The 17,958-nt window shown below is 50.9% G+C and overlaps 1 protein-coding gene across 1 annotated transcript; it reads left to right on the top strand.

The window, feature by feature from the left end:
* The first annotated feature begins 6,797 nt into the window (after positions 1-6,797).
* Positions 6,798-17,160, top strand: MPO (myeloperoxidase). Its single transcript, XM_070392908.1, has 13 exons — positions 6,798-6,891; positions 7,047-7,140; positions 7,442-7,617; positions 7,830-7,953; positions 8,048-8,177; positions 8,255-8,461; positions 9,240-9,558; positions 12,192-12,352; positions 13,484-13,739; positions 14,198-14,368; positions 15,149-15,386; positions 16,116-16,330; positions 17,073-17,160. Exons 1-12 carry the CDS (start codon positions 6,816-6,818, stop codon positions 16,321-16,323), a joined length of 2,160 nt encoding a protein of 719 aa, XP_070249009.1. The 5' UTR covers positions 6,798-6,815; the 3' UTR covers positions 16,324-16,330; positions 17,073-17,160.
* The last annotated feature ends 798 nt before the right edge of the window (positions 17,161-17,958 follow it).

Raw genomic sequence — 17,958 nt, 5'->3', positions numbered from 1 at the left:
CTACGGACAGCCGGGGGTCCCATGTGTGACTGTTTTGCATTCTCCTTCTCCCCTGGGGCCCTGAGGCAAAAGTGAGAATGTCTGCCTTTATTTTTATATTATTTTTATTTTATTTTATTGATTTTTTTACAGAGAGGAAGGGAGAAGGATAGAGAGGAACATCGATGAACGAGAAACATTGGTCAGCTTCCTCCTGCACGCCCCCTACTGGGGACGTGCCCTTGACCAGAATCTAACCTGGGACCCTTGAGTCCGCAGACGGACACTCTATCCACTGAGCCAAACCGGTCAGGGCTATTTTTATATTATTTTTAAGTAGATTTTTTGGGGGAGATAGCTTTCTATATTGTTACATATTGACCTCCCTCATCAGTTTTAAAGGCAGCAAAAAGCCAAACAATAACAACAAAAAGCCCATCATGTGGGTGTATCACAATGTGGCACGTTTTTGTGGTGGCTCTTTGGCTTGGTTCTCGTCTTTTGGTAGTTGGAAATGAGGCTGAAGTGAACACCCTGGTGCAGATGTCTTCATGCTTTCCTAAGCCTGCCTCTGAAGGATAAGTTCCTTCCTGGATTTAATATTGCTGAGTCAGAGCAAATATACGTTTTGGACTTTGACTAACATTGCCAAATTGCCATCCCATGGCATGGGGGCAATTGCTGCACTTATTTTTTCACGTGCTGACTGGCATTAGCTTTATCAGTCTCTTTGAATTTTAACTAATCTGAATCTTGAATTTTCATTTTTCCTTGAGTTTAGTGCTGTGTGTGTGTGTATTGTTGTTGGGTGTTTTTTTGTAGAATTTTGTCTCATGAAAGTTTACCCCTCTACCCCCTACCAGTAAACACAAGTATAAAGGGAGTTAACAGAATAACTACCAAACATTTGTGTAATCATGTAATTTAACTTATCTTTACCTTTATAATACTTCCCTAAACAAATTTTTGAAGCAGTATTTGAAACTAACAAAAGCTTGAATACTTACTCTTTGAAAATTTTTAATTTGTTTTATTAAATAGAGAATGAAACCTTTCTAGAATGGTGGGTATAAAATGCCCAGTGCTTTTCATATTTGGGAATCTACCTCCAAAAGAAAAGGAAAAGAAGCATACTAAATTTTTTATCTTTAAAACAGTTACCTTGAATGCTTTTATGGGAAAGAATACTTACAGAGTTTACAAGTTCTGTGGAGAAATTTAAAGATCAAATTTATATACATTTTTTCAAAAAGAAACTATTTAGGAACAGACCTAACAAGAAGGTGAAACAATAACATTTCAATAAAGAATATAAAAGTAGACTTAAATAAAATTATACACTCAAGAATGTAGACTCAATGCATTACTCAAAAAAGTAAACTCCACAAGAGCAAGTAATTTGTTGATTGCTATATCCCCAGGACTCAGAACAGTGCCAGCACATGGTGCTCAGTAAATATATGTTGAGTGAATGAATGTACATGGATGGGAAAACTTAATATCATCAAGATGTCAATGTCACCAAGTTTATGTATAAATTGAATACAATATCAATAAAAATCTCAATAGGAGTTTTCCTGGAATTAGACATTCAAAAATTCATGAGACAGACTACATGTGTTAGAATGTTGAAGATTCTTTTGAAAAAGGAGAATTTATCTTACCAGAAATCAAAGCATATTAGAAAGTTAGGGTAGTTGCAACAATGAAGTATTAACATGGGAATGGATAAATAGACTTGTAGATCGGTAGAATAAAATATACATGTATGGTGGGATAAAAAATGTATCTCAATTCAGTGGAGAAATGATAGATTATTTAATGAAAGGCATTGGGCCAATTGGTTATTTATTCGGAAAATATTGAAAGTAGCTCCCTACCTTACATTGTGCATATACAAAAATTCCAGATGGTTTAGCAATCTCTATGTGAAAAATCATAGTACTAAGAATATACCAGAAAATATGATCTTGTAGAAAGGGAGATCCTCTTAACCAACTCTGGGGAAAAAAATCCATAAAGGAAAAGATGGGTAAAATTTGACCACATCAAAATTAAAACCCTATAAAAAAAACAGAAATGAAAAGTGACAGGCTGGAAAAACAAACATTAGTAACACACATAGCTGACAGATTAGTGTTTATCCAGAACATATAATATCTTTTACAAATCAATAAAAAGTGACAATCCAATAGGAAAATAGATAAAACCAAATACAGGAAATTTGCAGAAGAGGTAATTTAAATAAAAAGGTGCTCAGTCTCACTATTCATCAAAGAAATAAACATTGATCCAGTAATGTGATTCCAACCTCTGCCCAGGAGAATTTTACAAAGTTTCCAGGACAGTTTGGCAACATCTAGCTATGAAAATTTTTAAATGCACAAAATCTGTGGCCCCCTTCTCAATCTTCATCCTGGAGAACACTTGAGTGTGTGTACAAAGAGGCCTTTATTTCATTGTTTTTGTTACTGAAAAAAAAAATGGAAAAATGAAAATTTCCATTGATGGAGGAATGCTTGCACAATGGAGGTATAATTCTGTTAAAGTATACTACACAACAGTTAAAAAGTGAGATTGCTGTCTAGGTGTATTATTGAGTGAGAGAAGCACATTGCCCAACCGTGTATATAATGTGATAGCATTTATGGAAAAATAAAGGCAGAGGAATATTTCCCACAGATCTACATATAGAAACGAATGTAAAGTAAACGGTCTGGAAGGACAAATACAAGAAATGACCAGTGTGTATGTCTCAGGAGTGGAGGAAGGGGACTGGAATTGGGGATGGTGCAATACCCCAATCTAAAGAGAGCTTTAACCTGACTTGTTATATTTTAATTTTACTCAAAGTAGCTCCAAGGATGACCTGTATAATTCAAAATTAAATTTTAAAATTCTAAAGAGAGGAAACAAGGTCTTTGGGCTGGGTGCAATTGATGTCATTACCCTCCGCCCCTCCCCAGCTTCCATAGCCTCCTGCTCTCCAACCACACACTCGCACAGGAAATCTGGCTGTAATCCCAACTGAATTGTTCCCCAAACAGCATTAAGAAAGAACACCCTGTTTTGCAAACAGTAGCAGAGAGGGCCCGTTATCCCACAGGCAGTTGGACTTCACCTGAGGGGTGGGTCGGGGGCCATCCTCAAAGGACTATAGGCTTGAGAGGCAGGGTCCCCACAGTGCCCTCCAGAGGCCACCCCCAGGATGGGGAGCTGGGGTGGGTGGGGGGGGCACGGAGAACTTATGGGACAAGGCTTGTTTGGAATAGCTCCTGGGGCAATGTATTCTCCTTCGGGTTACTCTGCATGTTGGGAAGCCCTTAGAACCTCAAGTTCACCAGGGCCAGACAAGGAGGTCCTAGATGAGGGATCCGCAGAGGTGCACTGGGCTGCCATGCAGTGATCCTGGTCGGGCCGTTCATTGATTGGAAACATTGTAAAGTCAGAGAGCATCTCAAGTCTCTGCACACAAATGCAGGCCCATGTCCCTGGCCCTGAGCCAAAGGCAGATGGTTTGGTGCTTATACATCTTGAGAATTCTCCCACCACCACATGGGTAGAGAGTGAAGGGGATTTTCGTATCATTCTTTGCAAAGGCTTTCGTTTTTCAAACGTTCATTGCCTCCCCTGAGAAAATGGGGTGGCCTTTTGAGGCCCATGAATCGCTTAGATGCCTCCTGCCCAGCTCTTGGCCTCTGGGTCTGCCCCATCCCCACCCCAGTGCACCCTCCGCTCTGCTGCCCAAGTGAGGTTTCTAAAATAAAACTGACCATGCACTGTATAGCCTTTATGGCTCCCTGGAGTCTTCAGGACCAGGACTTCTCAGTAGGTCAGCGAGCGCTGGGTCCTGGGCTTCTGCCTCATCCTACCCGCCCCTCCCGCCCCCCGCTTCCGTGTCTCATGGTATAATGATCTGCATGGAGCCCACCTGCGTCCAGTCCTTTGCTGTGTCATTCTCTGGGGCCAGAATGCTCTCTTCCTGTGTCCACTTAGCCAACTTTTAAACATTCTTTAAGATAATCTCAAGCACCAACTCGAGAAAGCTTTTCTAGGTCCCCCCAGTTGGTCCAAACGCTGTTCTCCAATGCTCCTAAAGAACCCTGCACACAGCTCTTGGGGTGCCATTGGGGTGCCTTCCTGCATCCTCCTGTGAATCCTCCAGGACAAGGCTTGCTCTTTGCTCAGTGGAGTACGCCTAGTGGCCAGCACAGTACCTGCCTGGCAGTGCAAGGGCTCAGTAAATACCTGTTGAATAAATGCCTGAGCTACAGGTCAGAAACAGTGTGTAGAGGCCATTGGGCAAAGAGTGCTGGTGTGGACACCAGGAGACCTGGCTAGATGATTCTGCACGGTGCCACCGTGCTGCCCTTGGCAGTCATTTCTTTCACTGGCTCCATCTTTCTCATCTGTGCTAAGAGGAGCTTTTATTAAATGTCTCTTCCCTCTTGAGCCTTGACAATTTCCTTGAAAGAGCAAAAGGACACTAACTGTCAGAATTGATGAGGGTGTTGGGCGCGCTCCCATGCTAATGGGAGGGTGAGGTGCAATCTTCACGGGGCCATGTGACAAATTATTTTGCAAAAATCCTTAAAAATGTGGATACCCAAATATTACAGCAATTTTACTTCCAGAACTTCTTTTTTTTTTTTAATATATTTTTATTGATTTTTTACAGAGAGAAAGGGAGAGAGATAGAGAGTCAGAAACATCGATGAGAGAGAAACATCGACCAGCTGCCTCCTGCACACCTCCCACTGGGGATGTGCCTGCAACCAAGGTACATGCCCTTGACCGGAATTGAACCTGGGACCTTTCAGTCCGCAGGCCGACGCTCTATCCACTGAGCCAAACTGGTCTTGGCCCAGAACTTCTTGCCTAAGGAAATGATTGAAGATGTGACTAGAGGTTTAACTCCATGGATGTTGATCCTAGTACTGCTTATAACAGTGAAAATGGGAAACAACCCAAGTTCCTAACAAGAGAGAATTGCCGAGTGAATCATCGTATTTCATATGAAAATATTACACAGACATAAAAATGGAGTAAATCTGTATTGGTTAACATGAAAGTCCAGGCTACATTGTTAAATACTGAAAGTAGGTTCATAAAACAATAGTCAAAGTCTGTTCTTATTACTTAAGATACATATTATATTTACACATAGGATACCAAATTATGACATGAGGTTATCAGTGAATGATGAATCTCCTGCTTATTTATGTAAAAAAAATAACAAACCTGGAAAGAAAAAAGATATGTACACTCTCACTTGATTATAAGTAATTTTGATTTTTTAAACTTTGTGCTTGTGTTCTATAATTTTTTGTGAATGGAAATGTATTTCTTATAGGATTAAAAAAGTATTTTCAAAAGTCTATAAAACTGTAGAACCTGATTCACAAAGAGTTGCTTGTCCAGTGGGCTAGAAGGGAACAATGGGGGGAAAAGGGGGACATATGTAGTACTTTCAACAATAAAATTAAAAAAAAAAAAGGAGTTGCTTGTCCAAGTTCACACCTAGCAAAGCAAGCCTGGGACAATGTCTTCTCTCTCATGGGCTCCTGGGCTCCGTTTCCCAGTGGGTTTCAGGATCTCTGGAAAGGTGCTCTGGGTGTGCTGCTGTCCCTTATTCCTTGACCAAGAAGATGTGGTCTGGGCATAGAAGACAAGAGTGAGGGCAGGCAGGTGGCTGGAGTAGGTGTGGCTCGACCAAACAGGCCATGGGAGCCATGGTTGGCCATGTGCCCAGGCTAATGAGGTCCCAGGCAGGTGGACAAACGCAGTCACTAGTCACAGGGCACTTTCCTGCCTGAGAATGGTGGCCCCTTGGCCAGCCTTCTTCAGGGGAGAAACTTCCCCCTCTTCTATTTCAGCACAAGCCCAAAGTTTAACCCCAGTCCTCCTAACTGCATTCATCTTGTCTCAGAGAGGCCTCGGGCTGCATCACCCAACTGACCACTAACCACAACCTGGTTCCTGATATCTGGGAGCAGATGGTGGGGGTGTTGGAGGCAGCCCCCTACCAAAAGCCAAGAAGAAAGGGGAGGAAGAGAGAGATAGAGGAAGTTACCTCGGTCCTGAGCCCGTAGCCCCCGGGGTCCTCTTTCCTGTGAAACCCAACGGTCGCAGCCAGATTTCCTGTCCCTTTAGCCTTTTCCAGGAATGGGCCGGCTGTCCACCAGGGTTGGCCTCAGGGGCCAGGTTACGGTTGGGGGTGGAGACAGTACCCTGAGGCTGATGGGATTATCATCACTCCAGGTCTCCCCTTTACCTTCCCTCCTCCTCTGGTGTCTCTCTAGTTCCTATCATTGTTTAGGCTGTTGGTTCCTAACTTTTGTCTTTTTCAAAGGAACCCTGGAGACTAGGCTTAATCAGAAATTGGGGAGGGGAGTTAGTTATCTGTACCTCCTTGTGCCTAGACAAGGGGACAGTTCTGGACCCTCCTTTCCTGCCCTTCTCTCCCATATCAGGGGCCTCTTCCCAGTGGGGGAGGAGAGAGAGTTCAGGCTCTAGGGGCGGGCCTCGTCGGCCCCAACCCTCCCCCAGCTTGGAGGACATAAAAGCCTAGATCCAGCTGAGCGGTGCTGCCAATGCTAGGTAACTTCAGAAGTCAGGTCCTGGGGGGTTGAGTGACTGAAGCTAGTCAAGGGGGGGCACTGTGCACCCCTCCCGCAAGGAGGCCTGGGCTCTGACCATAGGCAGGGCCTATGGAGGTGGGACTGGGGTATGAAGGTGCAAGTGAGGGGCTGGGAGGAGCGGGATGGTGGGGCTCTCTTCTCCCAAATGCACTGTGAGCTTTGGACACTTACTGGGCTTGGGGTCTCGTTGTAGAGATGAAGCTGCTCTTGGCCCTCGCCGGGCTCCTGGCCATTCTGGCCCTGTCCGGGCCCTCTGAGGGTGCTGCTCCAGGTAACAGTTCCAAAGGAAGGGAAAGGTGGGGTGCTGAGGGTGGGTCTGAGTTCCAGGGATTCCTTCTCCAGTGAAGGCCACGCTGGCTCTGGGGTCTCACGGGAAGGGGGGTGCTTTGGGCCCATTCCTGACCTTGCAACCCCTCTCCTGGGCAGCTGTCCTGGGGGAGGTGGAGACCTCCGTGGTTGTGACCTGCATAGAGGAGGCGAAGCGGCTAGTGGACAAGGCCTACAAGGAACGACGGGAAAGGTGGGTGCCGGGCACTGCCCAGCTCTGGGCAAGGCTGCCAGGCCTTTCGGAAAAGCAGCAGGCACGGGAGGTGGTGGGGCCCTCTGTCCGTCTGTCAGTCCTGGAGTGGGAGAACATCTTCAAAGCCACCCCTCCCATGGCCTTGCCTCTGCCTGGACCCCCAGGTCCGTACCCTGTTTATTGAGGGAGACCTTCCTGTCTGAGTCTGTCACACTGTCCCGTGTGTCCATCTGCGGGGCTGGGGCTCTGCTGAGTGCGTCCGCCCACTTTCTCTGGCCCTAACGCCTCCTTCTCCAAGCAGCATCAAGCAGCGGCTTCGCAGTGGTTTGGCCAGCCCCATGGAACTCCTGTCCTACTTCAAGCAGCCCGTGGCGGCCACCAGGACCGCTGTGAGGGCTGCTGACTATCTGCACGTGGCCCTCAGCCTGCTGGAGGGGAAGCTGCGGCCCATGTGGTCAAGGCCCTTCAATGTCACTGGTACTGCTGCCCCTACACCCCACCCCCTGCTCCACTAGTGACCCCTCCAAGCGACTCTACCACCTCCCAGAGGTCCCCCCCCAACTCCTCTCAGGGACATCGAGTCTCCCCTCCATGTCCTAAGACTGCCCCCCTCCCCCAACCAAGGCTTCTGAGCTTAGGATAGGAAGGGAGAGGCTCTGCTCCCACACCCCTGCTTCCCCTGCCCGCAGACGTGCTGACGCCCGCCCAGCTGAATCTGCTGTCCAAGTCCAGCGGCTGCGCCTACCAGGACGTGGGGGTGACGTGCCCCGAGCGGGACAAGTACCGCACCATCACGGGGCAGTGCAACAACAGGTGTGCCTGGTGGGCCCGCGGGCGGTTCTGGGCGGCGTCGGGCCCCCGGCCCGCCCAGCGCCACCTAGCGTTCCGCCCTGTCCCCGCCCTGCAGGCGCCGCCCCACGCTGGGCGCCTCCAACCGCGCCTTTGCGCGCTGGCTGCCGGCGGAGTACGAGGACGGCGTCTCGCGGCCCTACGGCTGGACGCCCGGGGTCAAGCGCGGCGGCTTCCCGGTGCCCCTGGTGAGCACCGGCCGGCAGGGAGGGCGCGGCCGGGCCCAGGCGGCCCTGGGGCAGCCCCTGACGTCCGTGTCCCGCAGGCTCGCGCCGTCTCCAACGCCATCGTGCGCTTCCCCACGGCGCAGCTGACCCCGGACCAAGATCGTTCGCTCCTGTTCATGCAGTGGGGCCAGCTGATTGACCACGACCTCGACTTCACCCCTGAGCCGGCCGCGCGGGTCGCCTTCGTCAGTGGCCTTAACTGCGAGATCAGCTGCTTGCAGCAGCCACCCTGCTTTCCGCTCAAGGTGCTCCCTTCTTCCCGCATGCCCGGTGGGCGACGTAGACTTCATTCCTAGAAGTGGCCACCTCCCTCTGTGCTCAGGTTTCCTTCTCTAGCTCTCTAGTAAGGCAGGCCCCACCCCACCCCCCCTTCTTCGCCGCGCCCCCCCCCCCCCCCCCCCAGCTGAGGCCCTTCTCACGGTGCTTCAAACCTCTGTGCACGGTACCCGATGCTCAGTCCTCTTTCCTCCCCACAAAGGGGCATCTTCCTGCAGCCGCAGCCACGTTACGCAGAGCCTGGGTTGTGGGGCCAGGCTGGTCTGTGTAGGGAGAGTAGGAGAGAAGGAAGGAGAACCTGAGGGGCAGGAAGGGGACCGGGAGGAGAGAGACCGGAACAGGAAAGGGAAAAGAAGAGGAGCGAGCGGGAGGGAGGAGCAGACCCAGAGCAGAGAAGTACTGAGAGATGGGACGCGTAGGGGGAAGGTCGGAGGACTGGTGGGTTCACCTCCAAGGAGCCCCACGTTCCCAGGCCAGCATTCTAGTCATCAGCCCTGGAGCTCAGAGTAACTCTGCACGGTGAACCTCAGACAGCGATCCCTCGTGGGCCTCGATAACCCCCTGTAGTCTGAGGAAGCCAGAAGTCCTGAGGGACCCTGTTTTGGTGTCTGGGTCTCCCCCTCTGGTCCTTGGCTGCAGGCTGCTTCCGAGGTGGGATCAAGGCCTTCAGGAGGGTGGACGGGGAGAGCCACTCCTGCCCTCGGCCCGGCCTTGGTGAACTGGCTGGGTCTCCCTCTGTGCATACAGATCCCACCCAATGACCCTCGAATCAGGAACCAAAGGGACTGCATCCCCTTCTTCCGCTCCTGCCCTGCCTGCACGAGCAACAACATCACCATCCGCAACCAGATCAACGCCCTCACCTCCTTCCTGGACGCCAGCATGCTGTACGGCAGCGAGGATCCCTTGGCCAGGAAACTTCGCAACACGACCAACCAGCTGGGGCTGATGAAGGTCAATGAACGCTTCCGAGACAACGGCCGGGCCCTGCTGCCCTTCGACAACCTGCACGATGACCCCTGTCTCCTCACCAACCGCTCGGCGCGCATCCCCTGCTTCCTGGCAGGTCAGACCTGGTCAGGGACCTGGGATGGCACAGGGGTGCCCCCTGCCGGAGCCACAGAGGGCCTGTTTCTAAGCAGCTTGTACCCTCACCAACTTCATGATATTAATCCAGTTGCCTTGGTGACAAGTTGATGGAGCCAGAAAGGAAAAAAAACAAAAACTCAGACCTAAGAAGGAGATTCAGGGATGGTCGGAGGAGCCTCTGTCCATCCGCTTCTCTGTCTCTCTCTCTCTTTCCCTCTGGACTCTGGCAGAGAGCACAGTTGAGTCCCCAGGGACAGGGAACTGAGGGACAGAGAACAATGTGAGGTCCTCACCCTCTTGAACCACATGGTCAGTTAGGTAGCCACTAGCCACATGTGGCTATTTGCATTTAAATGTAAGTTAATTTATATTAATGTACAGTAAATATTCAGTTTCTCCACTGCACTAGCCACATTTCACGTGCTTCACAGCCTCATAGGCTAGTGGCTCCCATGGGCAGCACAGCTGTAGAACATGGCCATCCATTCAGAAGGTTCTGTTGGACATATAGAACTGCTCCATATCACCTCCTGCCCATCTTGAGTCCCTGTAACACAGTGGTTCTCAACCTTGGCTGCACATTAGAATCACCTGGGAATCTTTTTAAAATCCTGATTTCTGGGCCTCATCCTCCGGAAATTCTGTTTCTTTGTTATGGGGTGGGGCCACAACATTAGTAACAACGAAACAGAATTTCCGGAGGATGAGGCCCAGAAATCAGGATTTTATTTTATTTATTTTTATTTTTTTATTTTTTTTAAAATATATTTTATTGATTTTTTTTTACAGAGAGGAAGGGAGAGAGACAGAGAGCTAGAAACATCGATGAGAGAGAAACATCGATCAGCTGCCTCCTGCACATCTCCCACTGGGGATGTGCCCGCAACCCAGGTACATGCCCTTGACCGGAATCGAACCTGGGACCCTCCAGTCCGCAGGCCGACGCTCTATCCACTGAGCCAAACCGGTTTTGGCAAGAAATCAGGATTTTAAAAAGATTCCCCGGTGATTCTAATGTGCAGCCAAGGTTGAGAACCACTGGGTTAGACAATTGTATAATTTACTCCAATGTTTTTTTGTTTGCTTGTTTTTAGTAACAGAACATACTTAGGTAAGAGATGCATTCTTTATTTTTACATTTCATTTTATCTATCAGTGGTTTTTTTTAAAAAAAACGATTTTTTAATTTATTTTGAAAGAGAGAGGAAAGAAGAGGGAGAGAAACACTGATCAACTGCTTTCTGCACTCCTCCACCGGGGATCAAGCCTGCAACCCGGGCATGTGGAAATCGAACCGGTGACCTTTGGTGTGCGGGACGACACGCAACCAACTGAGCTACACCGATCAGGGCTACTCCACTGGTTTTTAATGTAGATCCGATAGTGGGCCTGGGCCCTTCCCTGTGACCTCCCAGCCTCTCCTCCTGGTGGCTTCTAATGGCTGAGCCCTGGGGAGGAGAGGAGTGTGGACTTTTCTGGCTAGTGAGGGAAGACCTGTGCTCCTCAAGCAGCCTGGGCTGCCTCCAGCCTGGTGTTGGCAAGTTGCCTCTCCCAGACCTGGATCATCATGATCTCTGGCAGCTCATGGGATGGAAAAGCTGCTCTCATGGAATTTCCTCCCCACCAGCCTTTACAGCTGCTGAGGACTAAACCCAGTGCCCCGCGGAAACGGACCTTGAGCCCTTCCAGAGAAGGGCTGGGGGAGGACTAGAGGGGTCAGGGGTCTAACTCATTTTTTTGGAACAGTCTCAGGTATGGACTTTAAACATCCTGTGCTTTAGCCCCCTTCCCTGAATAGGCTGCACGATTAGCATGTAGTCAGGGTAGGGATGGCAGCTCTGATCAGAGTTACTCAGAAGGTAGTGGCTTCTAGAGTCCCGTGTTGAGAAGGATTCTGAGGTTGCATCTGCTTTTAGCAAGTTAGAATGCTGTGATCATTGGCTGTTCCTGACATGGGCATGGAAGTAGGGAGTGCCAACAGGCATGCTACTCTTTGGCTTTCCCTAAATCAAGAGAATAAGTCAACCAGGCAGTGTTCATGGCTCTCCTCCTTTGTACCAAGCACTGTGTTAAACCCCATGGGTCTACATGTGTGTGCTGGGTGAGAGGGTCAGATACAAAAAGGCAAAAGACAGCAAGCCTTGTTCTCAAGGAGCTCCCGGTCTCAGGCATGGGAAGGTAGCAAGTCCTATCTCAGATCTGACCCCTATTGAATGAATGTCTCTGACCAGCAGTGCCCCTACCAGTGGTTCTCAACCTTCCTAATGCCGCGACCCTTTAATACAGTTCCTCATGTTGTGGTGACCCCCAGCCATAAAATTATTTTCGTTGCTACTTCATAACTGTAATTTTGCTACTGTTATGAATCGTAGTGTAAATATCTGATATGCTGTATGTGTTTTCCGATGGTCGCGACCCACAGGTTGAGAACCGCTGCCTAGACCAAGGAAGAAGCTATTGTAGTGGACCAGGGAAACGCGCAGGGGAGGTGTAATCTGAACATGGTGTGCAAAGATGGGTGGACTGGGTAGGAGGCATTTCAGGGGAGGGAGATTCAATGGAGCAAGTCCTTTCTGGGATGGAGGACTTAGGAGTGACTTCCATCCTAAGGGGACACCCGCTCCAGTGAGATGCCCGAGCTCACCTCCATGCACACGCTCTTTCTGCGGGAGCACAACCGGCTGGCCACAGAGCTCAAGCGCCTGAATCCCCGCTGGGATGGAGAGAGGCTCTACCAGGAGGCCCGGAAGATTGTGGGAGCCATGATCCAGGTAGGCAATCCTGAGCATCGATGATGCCAGGGGTCAGGCAGAGTTGGGGCCCACACGTGCCTCTGGCACATGCTGTCTGACCTTGGGCAATTTAACCTCAAGAGCCTCCGTTTCTTCATCGATGACACTGCAGAGTAAAGGCCGTATATGAAAACACCTGGCGGATACTAAATGCCTGACAAGTGATCCTTGTCTTCCATCTTCTCTTTCCCAGCCTTGCTCCCCTGTCTGTTCTTCTGTCCGTTGAGAATGGAATTGGGAGGGTTAAATTGCTGGGTCTAAAGTAGCAATTCAATAAATGGCTCTCCTTTCCTTCCTCTCATTGTCACTCTTGGCTCTTACCCACTCACCTATTCTTTCTGGCTTTATCATAGCTCACTCCATCTCCTTCACCTTGTTTATTCCCGGGCAGTGTTCCTGGTTCTCTCTTCCAACCTTTGATGCTCCAGCACCCCCATCCCCATCCTCTCCTGGAGACATAAACACACACACACACACACACCTTTTTAAAACTCTGGTAGGGGAGAAAGTTGCAGGAGCAGAGGGTGAGTTTTTGAGTTGCACCAAGAATATAAGTGAGATTTATTTAAGCCTCAGAGGAAATTCCAGAGTCTAGAGTCTAGAGTGAGATCGTTCTGTATCTCTTCCTCACTGGGGAAAGTCACCTAGGGTGGCTTTTTGCCTCTCTTCCTTCCACAGTCATATATTGAACCCTAGTGGGAGCCAGGTACTTGCTGGGCACTGAGTAATTCCAAGAGAAATGAGATATAATCATTGCCTGCAAGAAGTATTTAAGTTAGAAAGAGAAATGAGACATTGATAACTCCAAGTCAAGGGAGTTATCAATGACTAACAAAGCCCCTTTGTTATTTAATCCTAGGCAGAGGGCAGCATAATTACCTTTAATTTACATTTAAGGAACTGAGGCTCAGAGAGGTTAATAACTTGCCCAAGGTCACACAGCAGGCAAAAGCTCTGCATATGCCCTAGGTGCCATTCTGTTAGATCCAGTGCTCTGGGTGGTAGTTCCCTGGCCACAGAGGGATGGGAGAGATCCCCCAAACCAGGAGCAGGTGGCAACTCTACAGCGAGGGCTGAGTAGAGAGGCCACTCTGAGTGACTTTTCTTTAGATCATCACTTACCGGGACTACCTGCCCCTGGTGCTGGGTCCAGAGGCCATGAGGAAGTACCTGCCCAGGTACCGCTCCTACAATGACTCGGTGGACCCTCGGATCGCAAACGTCTTCACCAACGCCTTCCGCTATGGCCACACCCTCATCCAACCGTTCATGTTCCGCCTGGACAGTCAGTACAAGCCCACGGGGCCCAACCCCCGTGTTCCACTCAGCCAGGTCTTTTTTGCCTCCTGGAGGGTTGTGCTGGAAGGTGAGTGGGACCGAGGCCAGGAGAGAGGGTTGGGTAGGGGTGGGTTTGGCCACAGGGAGCTAGGGCAGGAGAAATCCTCTTTCCTTCCACTTCTGGGGCTCTGATCTGACTTTCCAGCCTCAGTTTACCTGACTTGCTTCTACATCTAACAGTAAAGAATGGGGTGGAGATGGCGCATAGGGAGCTGGCTCCTTACTGTGTGTTGTGACTCTGAGACCCAGGAGGCCAGGGGTGTTGGGAGCACCCTGACCTTGCAAGTCTGAACGACATAATCCCCTGAGACCTTAATGCCCCAGGGAGCCTTCCCACTGGGACCACCTTGGCATCAGGAGCGGCTTATGCCCAGCCCTCTTCTGCAACCCGCCTGACCCTACCTTGGACTTATCCCTGACGCCTACCTGAGCTCTGACACGGAGCCAGACACCCCTTCCCCCCAACCTTGCTCCTCTTGCCCCCAGGTGGCATTGACCCCATCCTCCGGGGCCTCATGGCCACCCCTGCCAAGCTGAATCGCCAGAACCAGATTGTGGTGGATGAGATCCGGGAGCGGCTGTTTGAGCAGGTCATGAGGATCGGGCTGGACCTGCCGGCTCTAAACATGCAGCGCAGCCGGGACCACGGCCTCCCAGGTGAGGGGCCGCAGGATCCCCCTCCCCGACCCCCACTGCAGTCTCCCCAGCTACCCAAGACTTCCTCCAGCCCTAGCACCTTGCTCTTAGGAATCGGTCTGAGGTCAGGCACTTACCTCTCCCTGGGCCCACCTTGTCCATTTTCAGTAATTCCTGGCCTCCTCTGCGTTGCTGTAACCCTTAAACTTGGAGCACCATCATAATAACAACAAGCCTCCTCACCTCCATAGTCTGAAAATCCGTCTCCATTATCGTTTCCTTTTGCTTCATGTTACATGAGCTCTGAGGGGAAGGAAGAGTGTCATCACTCACATTTTACTGGTGAGGAAAGAGGCTTGCAGAGATTCAAGACCTGCCTAGGTTCACCAGCCACGTCAGGAGCAGAGCTGGAACCCAAATCGGCCTGACCTCCAAGCCTGTGCCTGTGTGATGGCCCAGCCATTGTGGCTGAGCCTTCTAGACACACCTCACCCCTCACAGGTCTGAGGTCTCCAGAGGGGGACAATGAGATGTCCCTACGTTTGGACCTGACAGGAGTTGTGGCAATTGAGGATTTGCTTTAGGGTGGGAGGGCAAAGGAAAGACAGAGAGGGTCCTGGAGCAACTCAGCTGTCCCCTTGGCCTGAGCTAAGGGTTCAGGGTTCCCAGGGGTCTGTAGCCAGGGAGAAGCCCTTTGGTGACCTCCCCTCCCTTCTCTGACTCTGTATATGGCCTCGGTGTATCTGGAAAGAGGGTTCTCTGAGAGGCACCCACAGCCACCTCTCCCCTCCCCCAACACAGGGTACAATGCTTGGAGGCGCTTCTGTGGGCTGCCTCAGCCCCAAACAGTGGGCGAGCTGGCCACCGTGCTGAAGAACTTGGACCTGGCGAGGAAGCTGATGGCGCAGTACGGCACACCCAACAACATTGACATCTGGATGGGCGGCGTGGCCGAGCCCCTGAATAGCCAGGGCCGTGTGGGCCCGCTCCTCGCCTGCATCATCGGGACCCAGTTCAGGCAGCTCCGTGATGGTGATCGGTGAGGAGGCAGGTGGGGTGGTCCAGGCACGCAGTGTGGCCCTGGTCCTGTCCCAGATCTCTCGGGTCCCCAACTTTTTCCAGTGAAATGAAGGGCTGGAAGGAATCCAGGACTTCCCAGTGTATTTCAGGGAACCTTAAGGGGATCCTGCATGTGCTCTGAACCTGTTGGGGGTGCAGCAAGGAGGGACCTGGACCCCTGGCTGGGAAGGAGGGAAGACTGAGAAAATGTCACCCTTTACTTCTGTGTGTCGGGTGCCACCGTGGTGCTGTCAGTCACTATTGAACAGTCATGTGCTTCTAGTGTCATTTCATCGTGATTCTGACATCAGTCGTCCCTAGTTCTCACCTAGCCTGTGGTGTGCCTTTGGGGAGATTAGAAAAAGGTGTCCCTCTCTAGGTGGAAAGATTATAAACACCCCCACTATCCTCTCCATCCCCGTGGGTGCAGCTCAGGCCAGGGCCCAGTGTGGGCCCAGCTCCCTGTCCAGCCTTCGTGGTGCCTGCAGGTTGCTGGGGGAGGGCCTCTGGGTAGCTGGGCTTTACCCTGTGCATTGAGTGGGGCTGCGCTTGTTTGGAAACCCCTGGTTGCCTGAGGGCCAGGAGCTCTCCTGTGCTATAGAGCAGTGTCTGCTGTGGTTCACTTGCATCCAGGGGGTGGCTCAAGCCAGGTGATGCCCTCCCAGCCCAGGAGAGCCTCAGGTGCCATGACCGTGGTGTTCCCACGCAGGTTTTGGTGGCAGAACAGGGGCGTATTCAGCACGCAGCAGCAGCAGGCCCTGGCCAATGTCACCTTGCCTCGCATCATCTGCGACAACACAGGCATCACCACCGTGTCCAAGAACAACATCTTCATGTCCAACAAGTTCCCTCGGGACTTTGTCAGCTGCAGTCGAGTCCCCAAGTTGAACCTGGCTTCCTGGAGGGAGAGGGACTAGAGGCCGGGTAAGGGGGCGCAGCAAGGAGGTGAAGGCTGGACACACCTGAGCTGGCAATTGCAACCACAGCTCTTTCTTCCCTAGGCCAGTCCATCCCTGTTCTGGGTGCCGGCCGAGAAAACGAATGACTAGACATTCATTCAGATGTGTGTGTGCTCATGTGCAATGTATATAAATTGTATTATATGTGTGTGTGTGTTATCTGTGAACATGGGTAGTGTGTTGTGTGTTGTGTATGTGTGTCCTTTGTGTGAGTGTGTGTTTGCTGTTTCTGTGAGTACCAAGTGTATGGAAGTCAGCAGAGTGGATTGGTGAGGAGCACAGTGAGCTCAGGAGCCGGGCTGCTTGAGTTCAAATCCCTGCTCTGCAGCTTACCCGCTGTGTGACCTTGAACACAGTACTCCATCTTGCTAAGCCTGGGTTTCCTTCTTGGGAACAGCTGCTATACAGGGGTCACGGTTCCTTACAGGGCTCATCTGCATCCTCTAGTTCTTTGATCATTGAGCACTTACTACCTGCCAGGCACCGTGGTAGGCATGGGAACCACAGAGAAAGGCAGACAGGTTCTTCCCTCGTGGAGCTTATACCTCAGCAGTGTCCTGGTTCGCAAAGGCGACCCAGGCACCCCTGGAGGAATGGCCATTAGCACCTGGGCTGTATGTGGTGGTTGAGTTACAGGCCGAGGTGAGCCAGGCTCAGTCCATGGCTCCCTTTTTGCTTCCTTACCCTGTTCTCTTGCTTATTCACAGGAGCTGCCTGGAGAGGAACTGGGGCACGTTGGCTCTTTTGTACCATTTGTTTGTACCTGACATTTATGATAATAAAGTAGCACTGATGGGGATCTTTACTCTGTGTCGGCGGTGGGGCTAGTCTCACTATAGGGCTTGCTCTGGGCTCTGAACTTGAACCAGTGTGGTCTGTGCCTCAGGGCCCGGTGTTTTCTGCACTGGGGGTGAGGGTATCCAGCAGTCTTCCTTTAGCAGATCCACACATGGGAGGCAGTCCGTTCTTAGAAGCCTAGGGGCCGGGCCAAACGGAGCAGACCCTCCTCCCTCACCTTCCACCCACATCTCCTGGAGAACAGAAATTGTGCCCACCAAGTTCTTATGCTCATTCATTGCTCTAGTAAATATTTGCTACACACTCACTCTGTGTCAGGCATGTGTCAGGTGCTGGGAAATAGAGGAGACAAAACACTGTCCTGCAAGAAGTCAAGAGCAGAGGTGTGATGGGAAGGGGCCTCTGGATCCTGAATGCCTGCAGCCGGCACAGTGGTTCAGGGACCCTCATAGTAGACTCCTTCTCAGTCCTGGCTTTATGTGGCCAGAGCTGAGACAAGGGAAGGGGGGTACTTCCCTATTGCCTGGAGCATGACCCCTATAATCTGAAAGATGGATTCCCTCTCCCTCCCTCTTCCCACATTTAGGGAGGGGCACCCTCAACTAGGAGCCTGAAAGTGTGTAGGACGCTAGAGCTAATGTACCCATAGGAGCCCCAGGCCACACCAGGGCCTCACCAGAGCAGCATAAAACTTACCTTCAGTTCACTGGTGATGAGTATGGTGCTCAGAGATGTGAAGGGGCTTCTCCGAGGCCTTGAAGAAGTCGGTACCAGGGCCAGGGCTGCAGCCCAGGT

The sequence above is a fragment of the Myotis yumanensis genome, unplaced genomic scaffold (genome assembly GCF_028538775.1).
Source record: "Myotis yumanensis isolate MYYU_CA2020_CCGP unplaced genomic scaffold, mMyoYum1.0.hap1 SCAF_16, whole genome shotgun sequence".
NCBI classification, from domain to species: Eukaryota; Metazoa; Chordata; class Mammalia; order Chiroptera; family Vespertilionidae; genus Myotis; species Myotis yumanensis.
Note: the sequence above shows the minus strand (reverse complement) of the source record. Positions and strands in the feature narration are given on the sequence as shown.

Excerpts from the sequence above, each read along its gene's own strand:
- MPO (XM_070392908.1), top strand. The coding sequence starts at position 6,816 with ATGAAGCTGCTCTTGGCCCTCGCCGGGCTCCTGGCCATTCTGGCCCTG. Across the intron at positions 7,141-7,441 it reads TACAAGGAACGACGGGAAAG|CATCAAGCAGCGGCTTCGCA; the intron begins GTGGGTGCCGGG and ends TTCTCCAAGCAG. Across the intron at positions 15,387-16,115 it reads CAGCTCCGTGATGGTGATCG|GTTTTGGTGGCAGAACAGGG; the intron begins GTGAGGAGGCAG and ends GTTCCCACGCAG.